Here is a 22,375-nt window from a genome sequence, read left to right as displayed (position 1 = left end):
TCAGTAGCCTCACATGCATGCGAAAGCTGGACAATAAATATAGAAGACGGAAGAAGAATTGATGCCTTTGAAGTGTGGTGTTGGCGAGGAATATTGAATATACGGTGGACTGCCAAAAGAGCAAACAAATCTGTCTTGGAAGAAGTACAACCAGAATGCTCCTTAGAGGCAAGGATGGCAAGACTGTCTCACATACTTCGGATATGTTATCAGGAGGGATCAGTCCCTGCAGAAGGACATCATATGTGGTAAAGTAGATGGTCAGCGAAAAAGAGGAAGACCCTCAACCAGAGAGATTGACGCAGTGGCTGCAACAATGGCACAGAACCGGGCAGTATTTCGTCCTGTTGTCCATAGGGTTGCTATTAGTTGGAACCGACTGGATGGCACCTAACAAGAACAATAATTTGTGTAAAAAAGAAATATATATATCTATGTGTATGTATGCATATATACGTACGTGTGTATATACATGTACATACACAAGAAAATATATATATATGTTATCCCTTGCCATCTGTCAGTCTGTCATGCCATGGTGGCTTGTGTGCTGCTGTGATGCTGAAAGCTACGCCGATGGGATTTCAAATACCAGCAGGGTCACCCAGTGTTATGAGTTGAATTGTGTCCCCGCACAGTGCGTGTCAACTTGGCTAGGCCATGATTCCTAGTATTGTGTGGTTGACCATCATTTTGTGATCTCATATGATTATTCTAAGTGTCGTAAATCCTAATCTCTATGATGTCAGTGAGGCAGGATTAGAGGCAGTTATGTTAATGAGGCAGGACACACTCTACAAGATTAGATTGTATCTTGAGTCAATCTCTTTTGAGATATAAAATATAGAATCAAGCAGAGAGGAGAGGGACCTCATACCACCAAGGTAGAAGAGCCAGCAGTGATGCACATCCTTTGGACCTGGGGTCTCTGGGCTGAGAAGCTCCCAGACCAGAGGAAGAGTGATGACAAGGACCTTTTTCCAGAATCGACAGAGAGAAAAAGCCTTCCCCTGTAGCTAGTGCCCTGAATTCAGACTTCTAGCCTCCTAGACTATGAGAGAACAAATATCTGTTTCTTAAAGCCATCCACTTGTGGTATTTCAATTATAGTAACACTAGATAACTAAGACACCCATGGTGGACAGGTTTTAGCGGAGCTTCCAAACTAAGAGGGACTAGGAAGAAAAGCCTGGTAATCAGCCAGTGAAAAAGCCCTACGGATCACAACAGAATGTTTTCCGATAAAGACTAGACTTGCTGGCCTGACAGAGATTGAAGGCACCCTGAGAATATGGCCCCCAGATGTCCTTTCAGCTCAGTAATGAGGTCACTCCTGAACAGGCCCTTGGAACAAAACAAGACTAAAAGGGCTCACCAGCTCTGGGGCAGGGACTGGAAGGCAGGAAGGAACCCTGGTAATAGGGAACCCAGGGTTGAGAAGGGAGAGTGTTGACATGTCATGGGGTTGTTAACCAACTTCACAGAACATCGTGTTCCCTAAATGCTTAGTGAGAAATTAGTTCGTTCTGTAAACCTTCATCTAAAGTACAATTAAAAAAAAAAAAAAGAATATTGTCTGATATAGTGCTGGAAGATGAGGCCCCTAGGTTAGAAGGCAGTCAAAATGCACAGTGGATACAAGGGATTTGAGCACACCAACAGCCCTGAAGGTGGCACAGGCCGGGGCAACGTTTCCTTTAGTATACGCAAGGACGCTCTGACTTGGAACTGGCTGGCGGGAACCAACGGCAACAACATACATATCTCCGTTCTCTCTCTCTCTCACTCTTTTTTTTTTTTTTTTTCCCAGCTTCCCCTGGGGAACGGAGGTCTGGGGTGAAAGGAGATAAACTCTTCATTATCTTTGCAAACTCTTTTACACTGAAATTTTGACCATGTGAAAAATTTCCTACTTTTATGAACTGTTAGAAAACAAAAGGGCCTGTCGGGACGAGGGTGGGTGAACATATCATTCTAGGGGTGAAGATGGGACATCACGGGCTGTTCCTTTTCGTGTTAAACCTTCCCATAATATTTAATCTTTTCTTTCCCCACGGACATGTATTACTTGGGTTAAAATTTAAAACCCTCCTGGTGGCATAGTGGTTAAGTGCTACGGCTGCTAACGTAAAGGTCGGCAGTTCAAATCCGCCAGGCGCTCCTCGGGAACTCTATGGGGCAGCTCTACTCTGTCCTACGTGGTCGCTATGAGTTCGGAATCGACTCGATGGCAACGGGTTGGCAACGGGGGACACTGTGGGATTTTCCCTGCTGGGGAATCACATTAACAAAGTCGGGGCAAACATTAACGCAGCATGTGCCCCAATTTGCAAAACAGAGGAACTTCGGACATCAGAACTACCTCCCGAACTACTTCCCCAAAGTCACGCGGTCAATGACCGCTAGTGGCCCCGTTGCGGGGCGGGGTTAGAGCGGGTGGCGCGTCCCAGCTCCGCGCTCCCATTGGCCGCGCGCCCGCGGGACCGCTGGGTGAAGGGGGGGCTCCCCGGGACTTCCTCCTCCGGAGGGGGCGAGGGGCGTGGTCCAGCTGACGGCCCGGCCCCACCCCGCCCCTCCTGCTCGCCAACCCTAAAGGCGCCGGGGCTGGTGGCTCCCCGCTCCTGTCGCTATAGCTGTCGCCGCCGCTCTCTCGGGGAAGCGCAGAACCGAGCACTGGGTAAGGGAGAGCCCCAGGTGGCCGCCGCGCGCTGAGCCCCCGTTCCACCTTGCCATAGGTTCCCTTGGCAGCCCCTGGGGATGAGGGAGTCTTACTATTTATGGACAGGGTGGTGGTGGCCCCTCTTACCACCTACCCTGTCCTGTCCAGTTTTCGGCGCCTGGACACGGGTTCCCTTGCCGCTTCTCTTTTACCCAGACTTTGTATTCTTCTTGCACGGGTCCTCCGTGCTCGTCTGGAAAGCTCCACTCCTTTCCAGCCCGCGGGTTCCCTGCGCGCCAACTGGACACCTTCGAGCGCACCGCCTGGGTGCTGGGGAGGGTGGGGTAGGAGAGACTCGCTGGAGCCCCCTTGCTACAGCCATAGTCCCCTGGCCCTGTCAGGGGGCTCGGGGGATCTCCGGGACTGGTCAGCCTTCCGTCTACCTCAAAGCTTGGTCAGAGACTGCCATGCCCGGAACCGGGTGGAGTGGGCGCCAGCGCCTCCTCCGGTTAGCAGCTGCCCTTCCAGGCACCGGGACCTCCACGTGGCCTTTTGCTCCTCCGGAGCCACCCTCTTGGGATGTGGGTTCCAACCCTGGCTCCACCGTTAAATCCCAGTTCCTCTCTTCGCCTCAGTTTTCCCATGTGTAAAATGGAGCTGCGGAGCCCTGGTGGTGCAAAAGGTGCGTTGGGCGCTAAACTAACGGAAAGTGTGGCAGTTCAAATCCATCCAGCGGCTAGGTGGGAGAAAGTCCTGGCGATCTGCTCCCGTAAAAATTATAGCCTAGGAAACCCTATGGGGGCAGTTCTGCTCTGTCACATGGGGTTGCCAAGAGTGGAAAATCGACTCCACGACACCTAATAACAACAACAAAATGGAGTTAGCCTCACGTCTGCCACCCAGGCTGATACGGAGAGCTGTATTTATTCTGTATGCCCTGTTACTTGGCTCTGGGGGGTCAGGGCAGACCTGAGGGGACCTTAGGCGCCAGGAGGGGAGACCCCAAGGGTGGAGGGTCACAGGGAACATTCTGAGGCAGTGCCGTTCAAAATGGAGGCCACTAACCACTTATGGCTACTGAGCTCTTGAAGTGTGTCTAGGCCACAAATGTAAAATATGTTTAAAATGTGCACTGGCTTTGGTAAACGTAGCACAAAAAACCCACAGCACATCTCTAAGGCTTTGCCTCCAACGCTTGTGCTAGCCGGAACTAAGCTGGGAGAGCACCATCTCCCAGCCACCTAGTTTCAGGAAGTGGCTGGGCTTGGCCCCCACTGGGGGACAGAGACGCAGCTGCCAAAGCTGAGGCGACCTGATATGCTGGGTGGGGCTGGGTGTCAGCAGCACTGTCATTACCAAGGGGATGGATCGGCTCCTGGGGCCAAGGCTGGCACTGGGTCTGGTTCTGAGGTTGCCTGGACAGGAAGCAAAAGAAGGCTAGGAAGACAGCCTTGGGGATTCCCAAAGTGTCACCTTCCACTAAAAAAACCTTCCACTGGCAACTGAAAAAAAAAAAGAAAACCAAACCCGTTGCAGTGGAGTCGATTCTGACTCATGGAAAGCCCATGTGTTACAGAAGCTGGTCACTGGGACTTTCTTCTGTGGTGCGGCTGGATGGGTTCAAACCGCCAACCTTTTGGTTAGTAAAAAAAACCAAACCCAAATCTGTTGCCATTGAGTCAATTCTGACTCGTAATGACCCTATAGGACAGAGTAGAACTGCCCCATAGGGTTTCCAAGGCTGTAATCTTTATGGAAGCAGACTGCCACGTCTTTCTCTCACCGAGCGGCTGATGGATTTGAACTGCCGACCTTTCGGTTAGCAGCTGAGCACTTAACCACTGCGCCATGAGGGCTCCCTTAGGCTAGCAGTTGAGTGCAAACTGTTTTCACCATTCACGGACCTTTAATATAGTCACAAGGATACTTAAAGTGGAAGAAGGAGGCAGAAGAGGGAGTCAGAGGAAGAGTGGAAGATGCTACACTCCTGGCTTTGATGATGGAGGAGGGGGCCATGAGCCAAGGGATGTGGGCAGCCTCTAGAACTTTGAAAAGACAAGGAAACATATTCTGTCCTAGAGCCTCCAGAAAGAACACAGATCTGCTGACACTTTGATTTTAGCCCTGTAAGACCCATTTCAAGGAGCCCTGGTGGTGCAGTGGATAAGCACTCAGCTGCCAAGGGAGAGGTCGGTGGTTCAAACCCACCTACGGATCCAGCAGAGAAAGATGGGGCAGTCAGCTTCAATAAAGATTAAACCAAAAACCAAACCCATTGCTGTAAAGTCGATTCCAACTCATAGTGAGCGTATAGAACAGGATGGAACTACCCCATTGGGTTTCCAAGTAACAGCTGGTGGATTTGAACTGCCAACCTCTCGGTTAGCAGCCTGAGCTCTTTAACACTGTGGCACCAGGGCTCCCCATAAAGATTACAGCCTTGGAAACCCTATGGGGGCAGTTCTACTCTGTCCTATAGGGTCGCTATGAGTCAAAATCGACTCAATGGCAATGGGTTTATGCCCCATTTCAGACTTATGATCTCCCAAACTATGAAATAATACATGTGTGTTGTTTTAAGTCACTGAGTTTGTGGAGTTTTGTTATAGCAGCAATAAGAAACTCATACAGGATACGTGTAGTGCTGTGGTTTAGGTTTCTTGATGTTTTCATGGTGCCCAGCATACAGTAAGCGCTCAAACAGTGTTAGAAGATGATGTCCAGAATCTTCCAGCTGCAGCCTGCAGAGTCTCTCTTAAGACTGGAAGTCTTGATTCCACCCCCACCCCCCACTCCGGCATTTGTATTGTGGACTTTCAGAAAGTGGGTGGGAGCACGTGGTACTATGGGGTGATCGGGTTGAAACTAAACCAAACACGTGGTGGGTAGTTTCACAACTAAGTAAATGCCATCCTGGGTGGGATTTCCTAAGGCCACTTCTGGCTTTACCCGGATGGGAAGTCAATCTGGCAAATATTTGAGGAGGCCACTCTTGGCTTGGGAGCAGAGAGGCAGGCTAATGGTGGTGCTTCTGGTGGAGTCAGAGAAGAGGCTGACCTTCTGGGCTGCCTGCCTGGAGGGAGCACCTGGAAAGGTGTCAGTGGGGAGAGAGGCTCAGAGGGGGCCGCCTGGGCTCAGGCACAGAAGCAGGGGGCTCTTGGGAATTTGGAAAGAAGTTGTGCACCAATTTCCAGGTTCATTGTGAAGGTCCGATTTTGTGTCCTGGAGGCTGGCCCGCGTGGAATCCCAGCTTCACTGCTTACAGGTGCTGAGAACTTTAGCAGGATTCTGAACCCTACTTTTGCCTCTGTTTCCTCATCTGTAGGTGGGTCAGATAATACTTGCTGACACTGAAGGGATCATGCATGGCTTGGCAGGGTGCTTGGCACATTGTAAGCTCTTGGTAAATGTTAATGATTATTTTTAATGCCCATTAAATATTTAAATAACAGATGTGTGTATATACATATATACACACACACATCTATGGAGCCCTGGTGACACAGTGGTAAAGAGCTATGGCGAGCTACGTCTGCTGACCAAAAATCTCCACAGTTCAAATCTACCAGTCGCTCCTTGGAAATCCTATGAGGCAGTTCTATTCTGTCCTAAACGGTTGCTACGAGTCAGCACTGACTCAATGGCACCTAACATCAACAAACAATAAAATACGTGTGTGTATATATACAAGTGTTTAACCACTGCACCGCCAAGCTCTCTCTGAGGGAGCTTGATGGTGCAGTGGTTAAACGCTTGGCTGCTAACCTAAAAGGAGCCCTGGTGGCACAGTGGTTAAAGCGGTCGGCTGTTAACTGAAAGGTCGCTGATTCCAGCCCTTCAGCCTCTCCATAGCAGAATGACATGGCAGCCTGCTTCTGTAAATATTGCAGCCTTGGAAACCCCGTGGGCAGTTCTGTTCTGTCGTATAGGGTCACTGTGAGTCAAAATCGACTCGATGGCAACGGGTTTAGTTGTGTTTTTTTTTTTTTTTTTTGCTAACCTAAAAAAAAAAAAGTTTTTTTTTTTTTAAAGATTGGCAGTTTGAACCCACAAGCAGCTCCGTGGGAGAAAGGCCTGGCAATCTGCTCCCATAAAGATTGTTGTTGTTGTTTTTAGGTGCCATTGAGTCGGTTCCAACTCATAGCAACTGTATGTACAACAGAATGAAACAATGCCTGGTCCTGCCCCATCTTCATGATTGTTATGCTTGAGCCCACTGCTGTAGCCACTGTGTCAGTCCATCTCACTGAGGGTGTTCCATAAAGATTACAGCGTAGGAAATTCTATGCTGCAGGTCTACATTGTCTTATAGGGTTGTTATGAGTCGGAATCGACTCAATGGCACACAATAACAGCAAATATATATATATATATATATATATGCAATGGATAGATAGGTAGGCAGGGAAGTAGAGAGGTAGAGAGAAAGACAAGTAGACAGGTGGAGAGGTAGATAGGTAGGTAGGTAGATAATGAGTCATTGTTTTGTTTTGTACTTTAGATGAAGGTTTATAAACTAACTAGCTTCTCATTAAACAGTTAGTACACATATTGTTTTGGGACATTGGTTAACAACCCCTCAACATGTCAACACTCTTCCTTCTCTATCTTGGGTTCCCTATTACCAGCTTTCCTATCTCCTTCTGCCTTTTAATCCTTGCCCTTGGGCTGGTGTGCCCCTTTAGTCTTGTTTTGTTTTATGGGCCTGTTTAATCTTTGGATGAAGGGTGAACCTCAGGAGTGACTTGATTACTGAGCTAAAAGGGTGTCCGGGGGCCACACTCTTGGTGTTTACCCAGTCTCTGTCAGACCAGTAAGTCTGGTCTTTTTTTGTGAGTTAGAATTTTGTTCTACATTTATCAGATAATGAGTCATTCTTGTCCTACATTCCAAGGTAACTACTGTTAACAGTTTACAAACTTTAAACATTTAAACATTTCTTGCAGAGACCTAATGAACATACCCACCATCCGTCTGTTGCTTTTGTCAGACTGTGGTGGCTTACATGTTGCTCTGATGCTGGAGGCTATGCCACTGGAATTTCAAATACCGTCAGGGTCACCCATGGTGGGCAGGTTTCAGCAGAGCTTCCAAACTAAGACGAACTAGGAAGAAAGGCCTGGTGATTTGTTTGTGAAAATTAGCCGCTGAAAACCCTACGGATCACAACAGTACACTGATATAGTGCTGGGAGATGAGCCGCTAAGTTGGAAGGCACTCAGAATACACAGTGAGCATGAGAATGGGCTCGAGAATGCCAATGATCGTAAAGATAACATAGAACCAGGAACATTTTGTTCTGTTGTGCGTGGAGCCACCATGAGTCAGAGCTGACTTAGTGGAAACTAACAAAAACAACAATTAACACATATCGTAGATGTCAGGTGGATGAGTTTTGACAGTTGATAGGCCTGTGTAAAGGAGCCCTGGTGGTGCAACAGTTAAGCCCTCAGAAGGTTGGTGGTTCGAACCCACCCAGTGGCTTCAAGGGAGAAACACCTGGTGACCTCCTCTCATAAAGATCACAGCTAAGAAAACCCTATGGGGCAGTTCTACTCCGTTACACGGGGTTGGTATGAGCTGAAAATCAACTTGACGGCACCTAACGGCAACAACAACATATATTTAGAGGCAGTGGTAGTTCAGTGATAGAATTTTTGTCTTCCATGTGCAAGACCCAGGTTTGATTCCTGGCCAGTGCACCTCAGTGGAGGCTTGCGTGCTACTATGATGCTGAACGGGTTTCAGCAGAGCTTCCAGATTAAGACAGACTAGGAAGAAAGGCCTGGCGATTGACTTCCAAAAGTCAGCCAAGGAAAACCCTATGAATCACAATGGTCCGCTATGCAGCCAATCATGGGGTTGGTGCAGGACCGGACAGCATTTTGTTCTGTTGTGCATGGGGTAACCATGAGTGGGGCCGACTCAACAGTAGCTAAGAACAACAATTTTGAGTCTTAGAAACAATTATATTTCATTGGTGGATGTAATACTTAATTCAATTATGTTATGAGCGTAACAGATACAACGGACGAAAACAGGTTTGGGTCTAAACACCTCAGCCTCGGTAAGCACACGGCTCATCCGGGGTTGACCAAGACATGTCTGACATAACAGAGAAGCCCCTCGCTATGAGGTTTCCGTGCAGGCCAGGGACCAACTCCGTGTTTATAGGGAACAGAGAACCAGAGTTAATGGGTGTCTTAGTCAGGGTTCTCTAGAGAAACAGAACCAATCAGACATAGTTACATAGATACATACAGAGAGAGAGAAGGAGCCCTGGTGGTACAACAGTTAAGCGCTCAACTGCGGACTGAAAAGTTGGCGTTCGAACCCACCTAGTGGCTCCGTGGGAGAAAGATCCAACAATCTACTTCTGTAAAGATTACAGCCAAGAAAACCCTATGGGGCAGTTCTACTCTGTCACATGGGGTTGCAATGAGTCCGAATCAACTCAATGGCACCTAATAACAACAAATATATGTATATGTAACAATAGGTATATGTAGAGCCCTGGTGGCACAATGGTTAACAGCGTAGCTGCTAACCAAAAGATCAGCAGTTCAAATCCACCAGCCTCTCCTTGGAAACCCAATGGGGCAGTTCTCCTCTGTCCTATATGGTCACTATGAGCTGTAAATGACTTGACAACAGTGGGTTTGGTTTTGGTGTATATGTATATGTTCAGCTGACCCTCCGTGTCCGTGGATTTCACATTCACGGATTCGACCAACCACAGACCGAAGTATTTGGGAGGAAAAAAACTTCCAAAAAGCAAAACTTGAATTTGCGGCACACCAAGCACCCAGCTAAATGCACGCAGAAGGGACGTGTAGGCATATAGCCTGCTGTAGCCTCCCGCCATCTCACAGATCCTTAGTCTCTCTCCAGGACTGGTCTGAGCGTTGTTGGCCTCACCTCTTGTCCTTATTCCCTAAACAATACAATGTAACAACTATTTACATAGTGTCTACGTTGTATTAGGTATTATAAGTAACTAGAACAGATTTAGAGTATACAGGAGGAAGTGCGTAGGTTATATGCAGATACTATGCCATTACGTATATAAAGGAGTTGAGTGTCCATGGATTGTGGTATCTGTGGGGGTTGTGGAACACCAAGGAACAACTATATGTGTGTGTATACATGTGTGTATATATAAATATACATATGTATATTTAGAAAGATTTACTTTTGGCTCATACAACTGTAGGGGCTGGCAAGTTCAAAATCATAGGTCAGGTGGCAGACTGGAGACTTCTACAGGCTTGCATCCATGATCTGTAGGTCAGGTGACAGGAAAAGAGTCCAGAGTCAAGAATGAGAATTCTTCCAAAATACCTACTTACGGGGGGAAGGCAGATCACACCTTGAGGAATTCCCCTTACAACTGATTGATTGATTGATTACGTTATGGAACGTGATTACATTACATTACATCATTACATCACATCACATCACATCACATCACATCACATCACATCACATCACATCACATCACATCACATCACATCACATCACATCACATCACATCACATCACATCGAGGGACAGCAACTTGTCTAATATTTGCCCAAACCACTGGGAATCATAGTTTAGCCAAGTTGACACATAGAATTAATGGTCACAAAGGGAGAATCGGTTAATTGGGTAAATAGAAGGTTGTCAGACAGCTCCTGCTGTTCTTGCTCCTTTAGGTAAGATGCCTCACGAGGTGGAATTGGGTGCCACAGCACTGGATCCTGAAGCTAGCCCTGAGTGCCTGGGGTCCACTCCCCTGTCCAGTGAAGCAGCCGTGGAAGACACACAGGCGACCAACCCTGCCAGGTGAGTTGCCTCTTGCTGTTGCCACTGCGGGCACCTGGGTTCTTTCACAAAGTTTCTTTTAACCTCAGGTCTTTTTGGAGAGCCCTTGGCTTTGCGGGTACCTTAGTCTGGGTTCTCTGGAGGTGCTAAACCAGTAAGCTATACAGTAAAGCCTGCAATAGCCAGAAACTGTGTAAGGCGGAAACCTGTCAGAGAAGAAAAACTCAAATGTTTTCCACTAAAATAAGCAACAGAAAGGTGGTAAGACTGTACCTTGTCAAAGGCAGAAAACTTTCCAGACCCGGAAAAACAAGGCAGTCCTGGAGAGTTCCAGCTCCCGCGGCTTTTACTATATATATAAATAGATTTACTTCATGGAAACGACTGACACAATTGTGGGGGCTGTTGTTATTATGTTGTTAGGTGCTGTCGAGTCGGTTCCAACTCATAGCGACCCTACGTACAATAGAAAGAAATACTGCCTGGTCCTGTGCCATCCTCACAATCATTGCTATGTTTGAGTCCATTGTTGCAGCCCCTGTGTTAATCCATCTCGTTGAGGGTCTTCCTCTTTTTCGCTGACCCTCTACTTTACCAAGCATGATGCCCTTCTCCAGGGACTGGTCCTTCCTGACAACATGTCCAAAGTACATGAGATGAAGTCTCCCCATCCTCGCTTCTAAGGAGCATTCTGGCTGTACTTCTTTCAAGACAGATTTATTCATTCTCCTGGCAGTCCGTGGTATATTCAGTATTCTTTGCCAATACCGTAGTTCAAAGGCATCAATTCTTCTTCAGTTTTCCTTATTCATATCCAGCTTTCACATGCATATGAGACAACTGAAAATACCATGGACTGAGTCATGCACACCTGAGTTTTCAAAGGAACATCTTTAACACTTCAAAGAGGTCTTTTGAAGTAGATTTGCTCAATGCAATACGTCCTTTGATTTCTCTTGACTGCAGCTTTCATGGGCATTGATTGTCTATCCAATAAAATGAAATCCCTGACAACTTGAGTATTTTCTCTGTTTATAAAGATGTTGCTTATTGGTACAGTTGTGAGGATTTTTGTCTTTATGTTGAGGTGTGATCCATACTGAAGGCTGTGGTCATTGATCTTCATCAGTAAGTGCTTCAAGTCCTCTTCACTTTCAGCAAGCAAGGTTGTGTCATCTGCATATCGCAGGTTGTTATTGAGTCTTCCTCCAATCCTGATGCCACGTTTTTCTTCAAAGAGTCCAGCTTCTCGGATTATTTGCTCAGCATACGGGTTGAGTAAGTATGGTGAAAGGATACAACCCTGATGTACACCTTTCCTGATTTTAAATCATGCAGAACCTTCTTGTTCTGTTTGAACAACTTCCTCTTAAGGTCTATGTCCACGTTCTGCATGAGCACAATTAAGTGTTCTGAAATTTCCATTCTTCACAATATTATCTATAATTTGTTGTGATCCACACAGTCGAATGCCTTTGCATAGTCAATAAAACATAAGTAAACATCTTTCTGATATTCTTTGCTTTCAGCCAAGATCCAGCTGACATGAACAATGATAGTTCCATGTCCTCTTCCGAATCTGGCCTGAATTTCTGGCAGTTTGCTCTCAATGCACTGCTGCAACCATTTCTGAATTATCTTCAGCAAAATTTTACTTGTGTGTGATATTAATGATATTGTTCTATAATTTCCACATTCTGTTGCCCCACCTTTCTTTGGAATGGGCACGAATATGGATCTCTTCCAGTCACTTGGCCAGGTAGCTGTCTTCCAAATTTCTTGGCATAGACAAGCGAGCACCTCCAGGGCTAAATCTGTTTGTTGAAACATCTCAGCTGCTATTCCGTCAGTTCCTGGAGCCTTGTTTTTCACCAAGGCTTTCAGTGCAGCTTGGACTTCTTCCTTCAGTATCATTGGTTATTGATCACATGCTGCCTCCTGAAATGGTTGAACATCGACCAGTTCTTTTAGGATCCGTGACGGTGTATTCTTTCCATCTTCCTTGATGCTTTGTGCGTTGCTCAATACCTTGTCCATAGAATCCTTCAAGGCTTGAATTTTCTCCCTTTCTTCAGCTCGAGAAATGCTGAACATGTTTTTCCCTTTTGGTTTTCTAACTCCAGGCCTTTGCACATGTCATTATAATACTTTCCTTTGTCTTTTCGAGCCACCCCTTGAAATCTTCTGTTCAGCTCTTTTACTTCCTCGTTTCTTCCATTTGCTTTAGCTACTTCAAGAGCAAGTTTCAGAATCTCTTCTGACATCCATTTTGGTCTTTTCTTTCTTTCTTGTTTTTTTTTTTTAATGACCTCTTGCTTTCTTCATGAATGATGTCCTCCTTGATGTTCTCCCACGACTCATCTGGTCTTCAGTCATTTGTTTTCAATGCAGCAAATTTATTGTTGAGATGGTCTCTAAGTTCAAGTGGGATATACTCAAGGTTATACTTTGGCTCTCATGAACTTGTTTTAATTTTCTTCAGCTTCAAATTGAACTTGTATATGACGGTCTTGATGGTCGGTTCCACAGTCGGCCCCTGGCCTTGCTCTGGCTGATGATATTGAGCTTCTCCATCATCTCTTTCCACGTATGTAGTTGATTTGGTTCCTATGTATTGGACCATCTGATGAGGTCCACATGTAGTCACCATTTATGCTGTTGAAAAAAGGTTTTTGCAATGAAGAAGTCATTGTTCTTGTAAAATGCTATCATGCAATCTCCAGCATTGATTCTTTCCACAAGGCCATATTTTCCAACTACTGACCCTTCTTTGTTTCCGCCTTTCACATTCCAATCACCAGTAATAATCAATGTATTTTGGTTACGTGTTTGATTAGATTCAGACTACAGAAGTTGGTAAAAATCTTCAATTTATTCATCTTTGGCCTCAGTGGTTGGTGTGTAAAATTTGAGTAATAGTCATATTGACTGGTCTTCCTTGTAGGCGTATGGCTTTTATTCTATCATTGACAGCATTGTACTTCAGGATAGATCTTGAAACGTTCTTTTTGACGATGAATGTGATGCCATTCCTCTTCAATTTGTCATTCCCGGCAGAGTAGACCATATGATTGTCCATTTCCAAATGGCCATATCAGTCCATTTCAGCTCACTAATGCCTAGGATATCGGTCCTTATGTGTTCCATTTCATTTTTGATGACATCCGATCTTCCTAGATTAATACTTCGTACATTCCACGTTCCAATTATTAGTGGATATTTGAAGCTGTTTCTTCTCATTTTTAGTCATGCCGCACCAGCAAATGAAGGTCCCAAAAGCTTTATTCCATCCATGTTATTAAGGTCGACTCCACTTTGAGGAGGCAGCTCTTCCCCAGTCATATTTTGAGTGCCTTCCAACCTGAGGGGCTTATCTTCAGCACTTTATCACTATATCAGTGGGGGCTGGCAAGTCCCAAATCTGTGGGTCTTGAGGCAGGCTGGAGAACTCTGCTGGCTCATGGGGTTGCAGGCCAGGTAGCAGGCCAGAGACTTGTGTAAGCTTATGTCTCAAGAACCGGGTGTGAGGCAACAGGAGGAGCACAGAATGGAGAGAGAGAGCAAGATTTGCCGGAACATCCATTTATATACTGGAACAGACCACACCCCCAAGCGAATGCCTTTTTCAAGTGATTGGCTGCTTACATCATGGAAGATGATTACATCATATTACATTATGGAAGAACAACCAGTTCAATGTCTGCCAAACCACTGAGAATCATAGCCTAGCCAAGTTGACACATAGCATTTACCATCACAGTGGCGTGAGTATGTTCTGGGGTCTGCTGGGTTGGGGCAGATAGATTTTGCCAAATCAGTGCTGCCCTTTCTGTAGCTGCTGCCTCTGTGTGACCCTGTCTCTCTAGTCCATCTTTTCTCAATTAGAATGTGAGTAATGACTTTTATTAAACCCCGTATGTTATAGATTAAGAGTCCCTGGATGGCGCAAACAGTTAACATACTTGGCTACTAACCAAAAGGTTGGCAGTTTAAACCTACCGAGAGGCACCTCCAAAGAAAGACTTGGTGATCTGTTTCCAAAAAATCAGCCATTGAAAACCCTATGGAGCACAGATCTACTCTGACATACACAGAGTCGCCATGAGTTGGAATCCTCTCAATGGCAACTGGAATGGTTTTTTATTTTGGGGATAGATTGTGTCTCCGAAAAGGATATATTGAAGTTCTAACCTCTGAGCCTGTGGATGTGACCTTGTTTGGGGAAAGAGGGTCTTTCTTTGAAGGTAAGGTCAGTTAAGTCATACTGGAGTAAGGTGGGTCCTAGTTCTAATCCCTTCCTAGTGGTGTCTCAAAAGAGGAGAGCAGACAGGACAACAGAGACCTACACAGAGGGAGGACACACTGCAAAGACATGTCTACAAGCATCAGAGGAATACTAAGAACCACCAGCAGAAACCAGAAGTTAGGAGGGAGGCGTGGAACACATTCTCCCTCAGAGCCCTCAGAAGGAATCATCACGGTCGATACCCTGATTTGGACTTCCAGCCTCCGGAACTGTGAGACAATAATCTCTGTTCTTTGAAGACATCCACTTTGTGATATTTTGTTATGGCTGCCCTAGGAAACTAAGATACTGTCCCTCTGCTTGGAAGACAGGGTCCTCAGCCCTTCAGAGATCCTCGGCCTTATGGAAAGAGGGAGCTATCTGCAGGGTCAGCAGTCAAGACTAATAGCCAAGGCTCTGGGAGAGGGACCAGGTGAATGTTCTCAGGGGCCAGGAGTTTGGATGTAAAGTCAAGATCCGTGATCAGCCAGAAAAACACAACTTACCTGCAGGCATTGGGTGGGACAATGCTTTACTCTCATTCTAGAGATGAGATACCAAGATTGGCTTCAATAATGATGCTGGTCCCCCAAAGCCAGTGAGTCACTCCCCACAACCAATGAATAGCTGGTGGTTTGCTCTCACTCCTCTCGTGTTGCAGGTGAAGACCCTGGTCTCTCCCTGCTGGGAGCAGATATAGTAGTGGGTTTGGTTTGGTGCCATATGACATACACACATAAGCAGAACAGAGTGGTACTCATTAAACCTGCAATAAGGAAAGAGTTTCCCTGAAAAGAAAGAAGGAGAAACTGGGACAGAGGGAGGCTGTGTTCCCAACTTTCATTCTCAGAGAATGTTCTGGGCCCTATGTTTCTGATTAGGCAGCCCAGATGAGAATGGGAAGGCGGACTGACCGACTGTCCTCCCAATAGTGGGGAATGCCAAATCCATGTTATTCCATGTTATTCCATGTTACGGATGTTAATCCATGTTATTTTACCTGGGTATAAACTAAGGGATTTTGGTGGCCTACGATCACTGCCTTTGTTGCATGTAGAGCTCGCTGGGGATCAGATGAGAAAGCACTGAACTTGTGAAAGATTTATTAGGGAGAGTTCTTGGGATCAACACTGGTGGAACGGAAGGAAACAGGGCTGGACAGAGAGACAAGATGAGCTGTGGTGCATTTTCAACTAAGACCTCAGCTGCTCCATGGGAAGCTCTGTATCTGGGGTGGCCCTTCAGAATTCTCCCGAGTTTATACCCCCATGTTGATGCAGGTTGCCCTGGGGAGGGAGCATGATCCTGGACAAGGCAGTGCCATTCAGTGGAGGCCATCCCGAAGGGGCCGGTAGCTGAGGTCTGGTCCCAGGTCAACCAGAAAGACACAACTTACACATGGCATTGGGTAGAACAATGCTTTACTCACGTAGAGAAGAGACAGAGCAAGGTCAAGCTCCCATAGTGGTGCTACAACTCTGCCAGCACCTGGGGAGCAAATTCTTCACCCCAGAGGAGTTCAGGGTGTACCTTACAGTGTCCACCTCAGCCTTGCTGCACTTATTAGGTTAGCTGTGGACAGTTGTGTAAGTTTTTCCTGAATGGATTTACTTCTCTGTGGTGAGAGGCTGTGTGTGTGTGTGTGTGTGTGTGTGAGTGGGTGTGGGTCTGCATGAGGGTGCGTATGAGTGTGAGGGGTGTGAGTGTGTATGTGACTGTCTTAGTTACTAGGACTGCCCTAATAAGCTATACCACAGGTAGGTGGCTTTAAAGAACAGGAATTTATCTTCTCACAGTGCTTGAGGCTAGAAGTCCAAACTGGGTCTCGAGCATGCCAATTTCTTCTGTGAGCCTCTCCTCTAGTTTCTGGTGTTTGCGGGCTGTCCTTGATGTTCTTCGACATTCCTTTGTTTGTAGATGGGTTCTCATATGACATTGTTCTTCCCTTATGTGTGTCTTTATGTTATTCTGCTCTTTTAAACTATTTGTTAAATGCAGAAATAAAATTTTTGGCTTTATTTCCTCTTAAATGCACATATACCGCGTTGTGGTTAGGTGCCGTCGAGTTAATTTCAACTCATAGCGACCCCATGTGACAGGGTGGCGCTGGTCCCACATAGCTAGCAGAACTGCCCCATTGGGTTTTCTTGGCTGTGATCTTTACAGAAGCAGATTGCCAGGTCCTTCTCCTGCAGAGCCACTGGGTGGGTTCGAACCACCAACCTTTCAGTTAGCAGCTGAGCACTTAACTGTTTGCACCACCAGGGTTTCTTCATTCTACTCTTTTTTATAACTCAGAAGAGATGAGGTTTAGGACCCATCCTACTCTGGTATGACCTCATTAACATAACAAAAGAAAACCCTTATTTCCAAACAGGATCCCATCCACAAGTACAGGGTCCAGGACTTCAATATGTATTTTGGGCGGACACAATTCAATCCACAACACTGCGCATGTGTGTATGTAATTGTGCGTCTGTAGGAGGGTGTGTGTGAGTATGTGTGAGTGCATATGTATGTGAGTAAGCGTGTGACTGCATGCCATAATGACATGGCTTTATGAGAGTGAGTGTATATGTATTTATGTATATGTGTATGTAATCATGTATCTGCACAAGGTGTATGTTGAGTGTGGATGCATATGTGTGTGACTGTGTATGTGTGTATGTGATTGTGTGTCTATGAAAGTGTGTTTGAGAGTGTGAATGGATGTGATTATGTATATGAGTATGTTGTAAATGTGAGTGAGGTAAGTGTGTCTGTGAATGTGTGTCTGAATGAGGGTATATGAGTATTAGTAAGGTCAGCAGTTAGAACACACCCAGCAGCTCTGTGGGAGAAAGACCTGGCGATCTGCCTTCGTAAAGATTATAGCCAAGAGCACCCTATGTGGCAGTTATACCCTGTCACGTGGGGTCACTATGAGTTGGAATTGATTCTATGGCCCCAACAACAACAACTACATAAAGTGCACATATGTGTGATTGCATATGTGTGTATCTGGATGAAGGTAAGTGTGAGTGGGTACAAATGTGGGAATATGCATGTATGTGTCTGAATGAGGGTGTGAGTGTGCATGTAACTGTCTGAAACTAGCAAAATGGTTCAACAATCATTATGGACTCAGGCTCCTCTCTTGCTGCTGTGCCTTCCTCAACACCTAGCCTCCTTCTTGTCAAGGTGGTTGCTCCAAATCCCAGCATCCTACTAGGGACAGAGGATACCATCTCCTCGCCTGTCTCTCCCCCTTATCTCATGCCCACATCTCACTGGTCAGGATTTAATCACATGATCATACCTAGCTGCAAGGGAGGCTGGGAAATGTAGTCTTTAGGTGTAGGGAACAGGACAGAATGGATGCTGGTGGACACTGGCTAGCCCAGCCACAGCAGCCTTGGGACTCTGCAGGGTGGGCACTTGTCAGAAATAGACCCGAAATATCCAGAAGGCCCTGACACAGTGGAATGTTAACCTGTCCTTTTCTCTGAGCAGAACAGAATCATTTACTCAACAAATACTTGTTTATTGGGCTCCTACTGTGTACCAGGAGGCATTGGTGGTTCAGTGGTAGAATTCCCGCCTTCCATGTGGGAGACCTGCAGGAGACCCAGGTTCAATTCCTGGCCATCGCACCTTATGCACAGCCACCACCTGCCTGTCAGTGGAGGCTAGCATGTTGCTAGGATGCTGAAGAGGTTTCAGCAGAGCTTCCAGACTAAGACAAACTAGGAAGAAAGGCCTGGCAATCTACTTCCAAAAATCAGCCAATGAAAACTCTGTGGATCACAGTAGTGCAATCCACAACCAATCATGGGGGTGGCACAGGACTGGGCAGTATTTGATTCCGTTGTGCTTGGGGTCACCGTAGGTCAGGGCCAACTGATGGTAGCTAACAAAAACAACAACCACGTACCAGGCACTGTTTTGGGCACTGGGGATACAGCATTGAGCCAAACAGCACAGAGAAGAGGGGGAGGATAAATAGCCAAATGACCAAATGAGAAGAAAAATCAGAGTGAGGTAGAGTGTAAATACATAAAAAGGGCAGTGTGAGCCTGTAGATCTCAGCTCAGGGGCCCTCTCCTGGCCTTCTGCTTCTGCCAGACTCCTGATCCAACCTCGTCACCCACCCTGGCTCTGTCTTCACAGGTGTAAGTTTGCAGTCGTTTGCATCATCCTGGGGTTTCCTGCCATCTCCCTGAACAGACCTTGCCTGCTTTTGCAAGTCTTTGTGTCTCTAGCATCTAGCACGATGCCTGGTGTTAGGGTTGTGGAGCCACAAAAAAAATTCATGAACACACAAAGAAGTACATGAATGAATGAATGAGTAAATAAATGAATGAATGAAAAGAGAACCACAATCCCCTGCCTCAGATGCGGTTTCCTCAGGAGTATGGGTGGGACAGGGAGGCAGGGAAGCCATTGATGTCACAAGGGCTGGCTGGGACGGAAGGTTCTAGAAGGCCGAATGGAGTAGAAGACCTGTCGGGAAGGGAAGCCGCCCATCTCCCTGTTTCCCATCACCCCCATCATCCTGGCTGGACCTGGATGGTGACAAGGGCTGGGAAGGGGTGGTACCTGTCCAGGCTTCCAGGTGGGACTACTGGTTTATTGTCTTTGAGGAAGAAGAAAACATCTTGAGTGCCCAGATGTCTCAGCTTGTGCCGTATCTGGCCTCGCCATGATGGCTGGAACCACACCATATGAAGAGTGGCAGGTGCCAGTGGTATGGGAGAGGGGCAAGCAGGGGTCATTTGAGTTCAGATTGTTGACTGTCATTCAATGGCCTATTTCACTAGGAGTTGGACTCCCACAGACATATATAGTTTTTGGTCTTCAGCTAGACCCTCGGAATCTTTTTCCATTGCATTTTCTAATTGGCTGTTGCCGGGGTGTAGGAAACCTAGTGATTTTTTTGTTTTTCACATCATTAGTGTTTTGTGCATTTTTTCCCGCCAGTTCAACAATTTCTACATGTAAAATTCAGTGGCATTGATCACATTCTCCATATTGTACAACCATTATCAGTATCTTTTTTAAAATCATTCCACCACCACTGACATGCTCCCTAAGCATCCACCCCTGGGGGTTGTTAATCTTGTTGTTGAGGTGAGATTGAGTCGATTCCAACTCGTAGTGGCCTCACTTGACATTGTAGAACTGCCCCACAGGGTTTTCTAGGCTGTAATCTTCATGGGAGCAGACCAGCAGGTCTTTTTTCCAGCCGAACTGTAGGGTGGGCTAGAAATGCTGACCTTTCAGTTAGCAGCTGAGTGCTTAACCATTGCATGACCATAGCTCCTTCCTACCCCTGGTAACCACTAATAATCTTTGGTTTCTATATATTTGCTTATCTCATATAAGTGAGATCACACAGTATTTGTCTTATTGCAACTGGCTTATTTCACTCAGCGTGATGTTTTGAGGCTCATCCATGTTGTGGCACGCACCAGGCATGCTTCATTTCTCTTTATGGTTGAGTAATGAAGCTATTAATTTCTGAATATCGACCTTCTACCTAGTCAGCTTTTTTTTTTTTTTTACCTAGTCAGCTTAATGAACTGTTTTCATTTCTAATAGTTTTTTAGCTGACCGGATAGTCTAGGTTTGTTGTTGTTAGGTGTCAAGTTGGTTCTGACTCAGTGACCCTATGTATGACAGAATGAAACACCTCCTGGTCCTGCGCCATTCTTTCAATCATTGCTATGCTTAAGCCCATTGTTGCAGCCACTGTGTTAATCCATCTCGTTAAGAGCCTTCCTCTTTCTTGTTGACCCTCTACTTTACCAAGCATAATGTCCTTCTCCAGGGACTAGTGTCTCCTGACAACACGTCCAAAGTATGCGAGATGAAATCCCACCATCTTCGCTTCTTGGAAGCATTCTGGCTGTACTTCTTCCAAGACAGACTTGCTTGTTCTTTTGGCAGTTCATGGTATGTTCAATATTCTTGGCCAACATCATAATTCAAAGATGTCAATTCTTCTTCAGTCTTCCTTATTCATTGTGCAGCTTTCTCACGCAAGTGAGGCGATTGAAAACACCATGGCTTGCGTCAGGCATACCTCAGTCTTCAAGGTGACATCTTTGCTTTTTAACACTTTGCAAAGTGAAAATTTTGTCTGTTTCCAATCTTTATCCTTCTCATTTCTTTTTCTTACTTTATTGCATTGGTTGGGAACCTTCAGACCAATGCTGGATAGTAGAGTGACAGCAGACATTCTTGTCTTGTTCCTGACTTAATGGAAATACTTCCAGTAGCTTTTTTTGTCCATTATTAAGTATATTTGTTGTATACAAGTGTGCATTGCTTCATGTGCACAATACGTCTCCGTAAAATAGGACGTTATGTGATTTGCATGTTGTGCAAAGACCTGGGTCTGCAGGGTAAGGGGCGTCTGGGCAGCTTCTACCCAGGACACCTCAGCTGAGCACTTGGCCGGGTTCTGCCTGGCATGCAGCCCTGTGAAAGTCACAGCAGGGCGACTCCAGGCGCCTGCCTGGGCAGCCGCAGGGGGTTCTCGTGACTCGGTGCTCTCGTGACTCGGTGCCCCAACCCTGGCTGGGCCCCTCAATGCCTGCTGCTGACCTCGGACACTGGGGAGCAGGATCAGCTGTTCACTCCTCCCAAAAACAGGGGTGCCTTTTCCCACGGGTAAGGGTGGTGACATGGGCTTGGAAAGGTGTCAAGAGTATAAGTAGTGTACTTAAACTGTCAGGGAACCAGAATGTCACATTGGGCCAGGGTGGCCTCAGGCATACTATTTGGTTTTTATCATGTATGGCTGGGCAAGGTTTATGACTAAGCGCCCCAAGGCTGTAAACAGAGCACAGGACCGCAAACACCTGCTCCTTATGGCATATTGTGGTCACAAAACAGGAAAGAGGGAGCTGGTTGTGTAGGAGGCAAGAGCCATTTGCAAAAATCCGGTCGCCAGCATTTTCTCTTCAAACTGTCCTGGTCGCATGTGGCATTTGAAGAAAAAAGGCGTGGGTCAATTATCAGCCCGCACTTTCTCCTCCAAACTGCTGACGCGACTGCTACCGCCTTCTCCGCTAAGTCAGCTGCTGGAACGGCCAGCTATGATTTCATAGTGTGTGATTCCGTTTCTATGAAGAAATCCATATTCGTGCCCATTCCAAAGAAAGGTGAGCCAACAGAATGCAGAAATTATCAAACAATACCATTAATATCATATGCAAATAAAATTATGCTGAAGATCATTAAAAAATGGCTGCAGCAGTACATTGACAGGGAACTGCCAGAAATTTCAGGCTGGATTCAGAAGAGGATGTGGAACCAGGGATATCATTGCTGGTGTCAAATGGCTCCTGGCCAAAAGCAGAGAATACCTGAAAGATGTTTACCTGTGTTTTATTGACTATGCAAAGGCCTTCAACTGTGTGGATCATAACAAGGTATGGATACTATTGCAAAAAATGAGAATTGCAGAACAGTTAATTGTGCTCATGAGGAAGCTATACATCGATCAAGAAGCAGTTGTTTGAACAGAACAAGGGGATACCACAGGGTTTAAAGTCAGGAAAGGTGTGCGTCAGGGTTGTATCCTTTCACCATACCTCTTCAGTCTGTATGCTGAGCAAATAAATAATCCAAGACGCTGGA

General features: G+C 46.2%; 1 protein-coding gene across 2 annotated transcripts in view; it reads left to right on the top strand.

Moving 5' to 3' along the window:
- The first annotated feature begins 2,565 nt into the window (after positions 1-2,565).
- The window catches only part of ACSBG2 (acyl-CoA synthetase bubblegum family member 2), a 63,519-nt gene continuing 43,709 nt past the window's right edge, over positions 2,566-22,375 (top strand). For both annotated transcript variants that reach the window (XM_049876579.1, XM_049876578.1), the window contains exons 1-2: positions 2,566-2,677; positions 10,356-10,485. In XM_049876579.1, coding sequence (XP_049732536.1) covers positions 10,361-10,485 — 125 coding nt within the window. In that variant the 5' untranslated portion in view covers positions 2,566-2,677; positions 10,356-10,360. The remainder of the gene's footprint in view (positions 2,678-10,355; positions 10,486-22,375) is intronic.

This window comes from Elephas maximus, chromosome 3, assembly GCF_024166365.1.
Source record: "Elephas maximus indicus isolate mEleMax1 chromosome 3, mEleMax1 primary haplotype, whole genome shotgun sequence".
Lineage (NCBI taxonomy): Eukaryota > Metazoa > Chordata > Mammalia > Proboscidea > Elephantidae > Elephas > Elephas maximus.
Note: the sequence above shows the minus strand (reverse complement) of the source record. Positions and strands in the feature narration are given on the sequence as shown.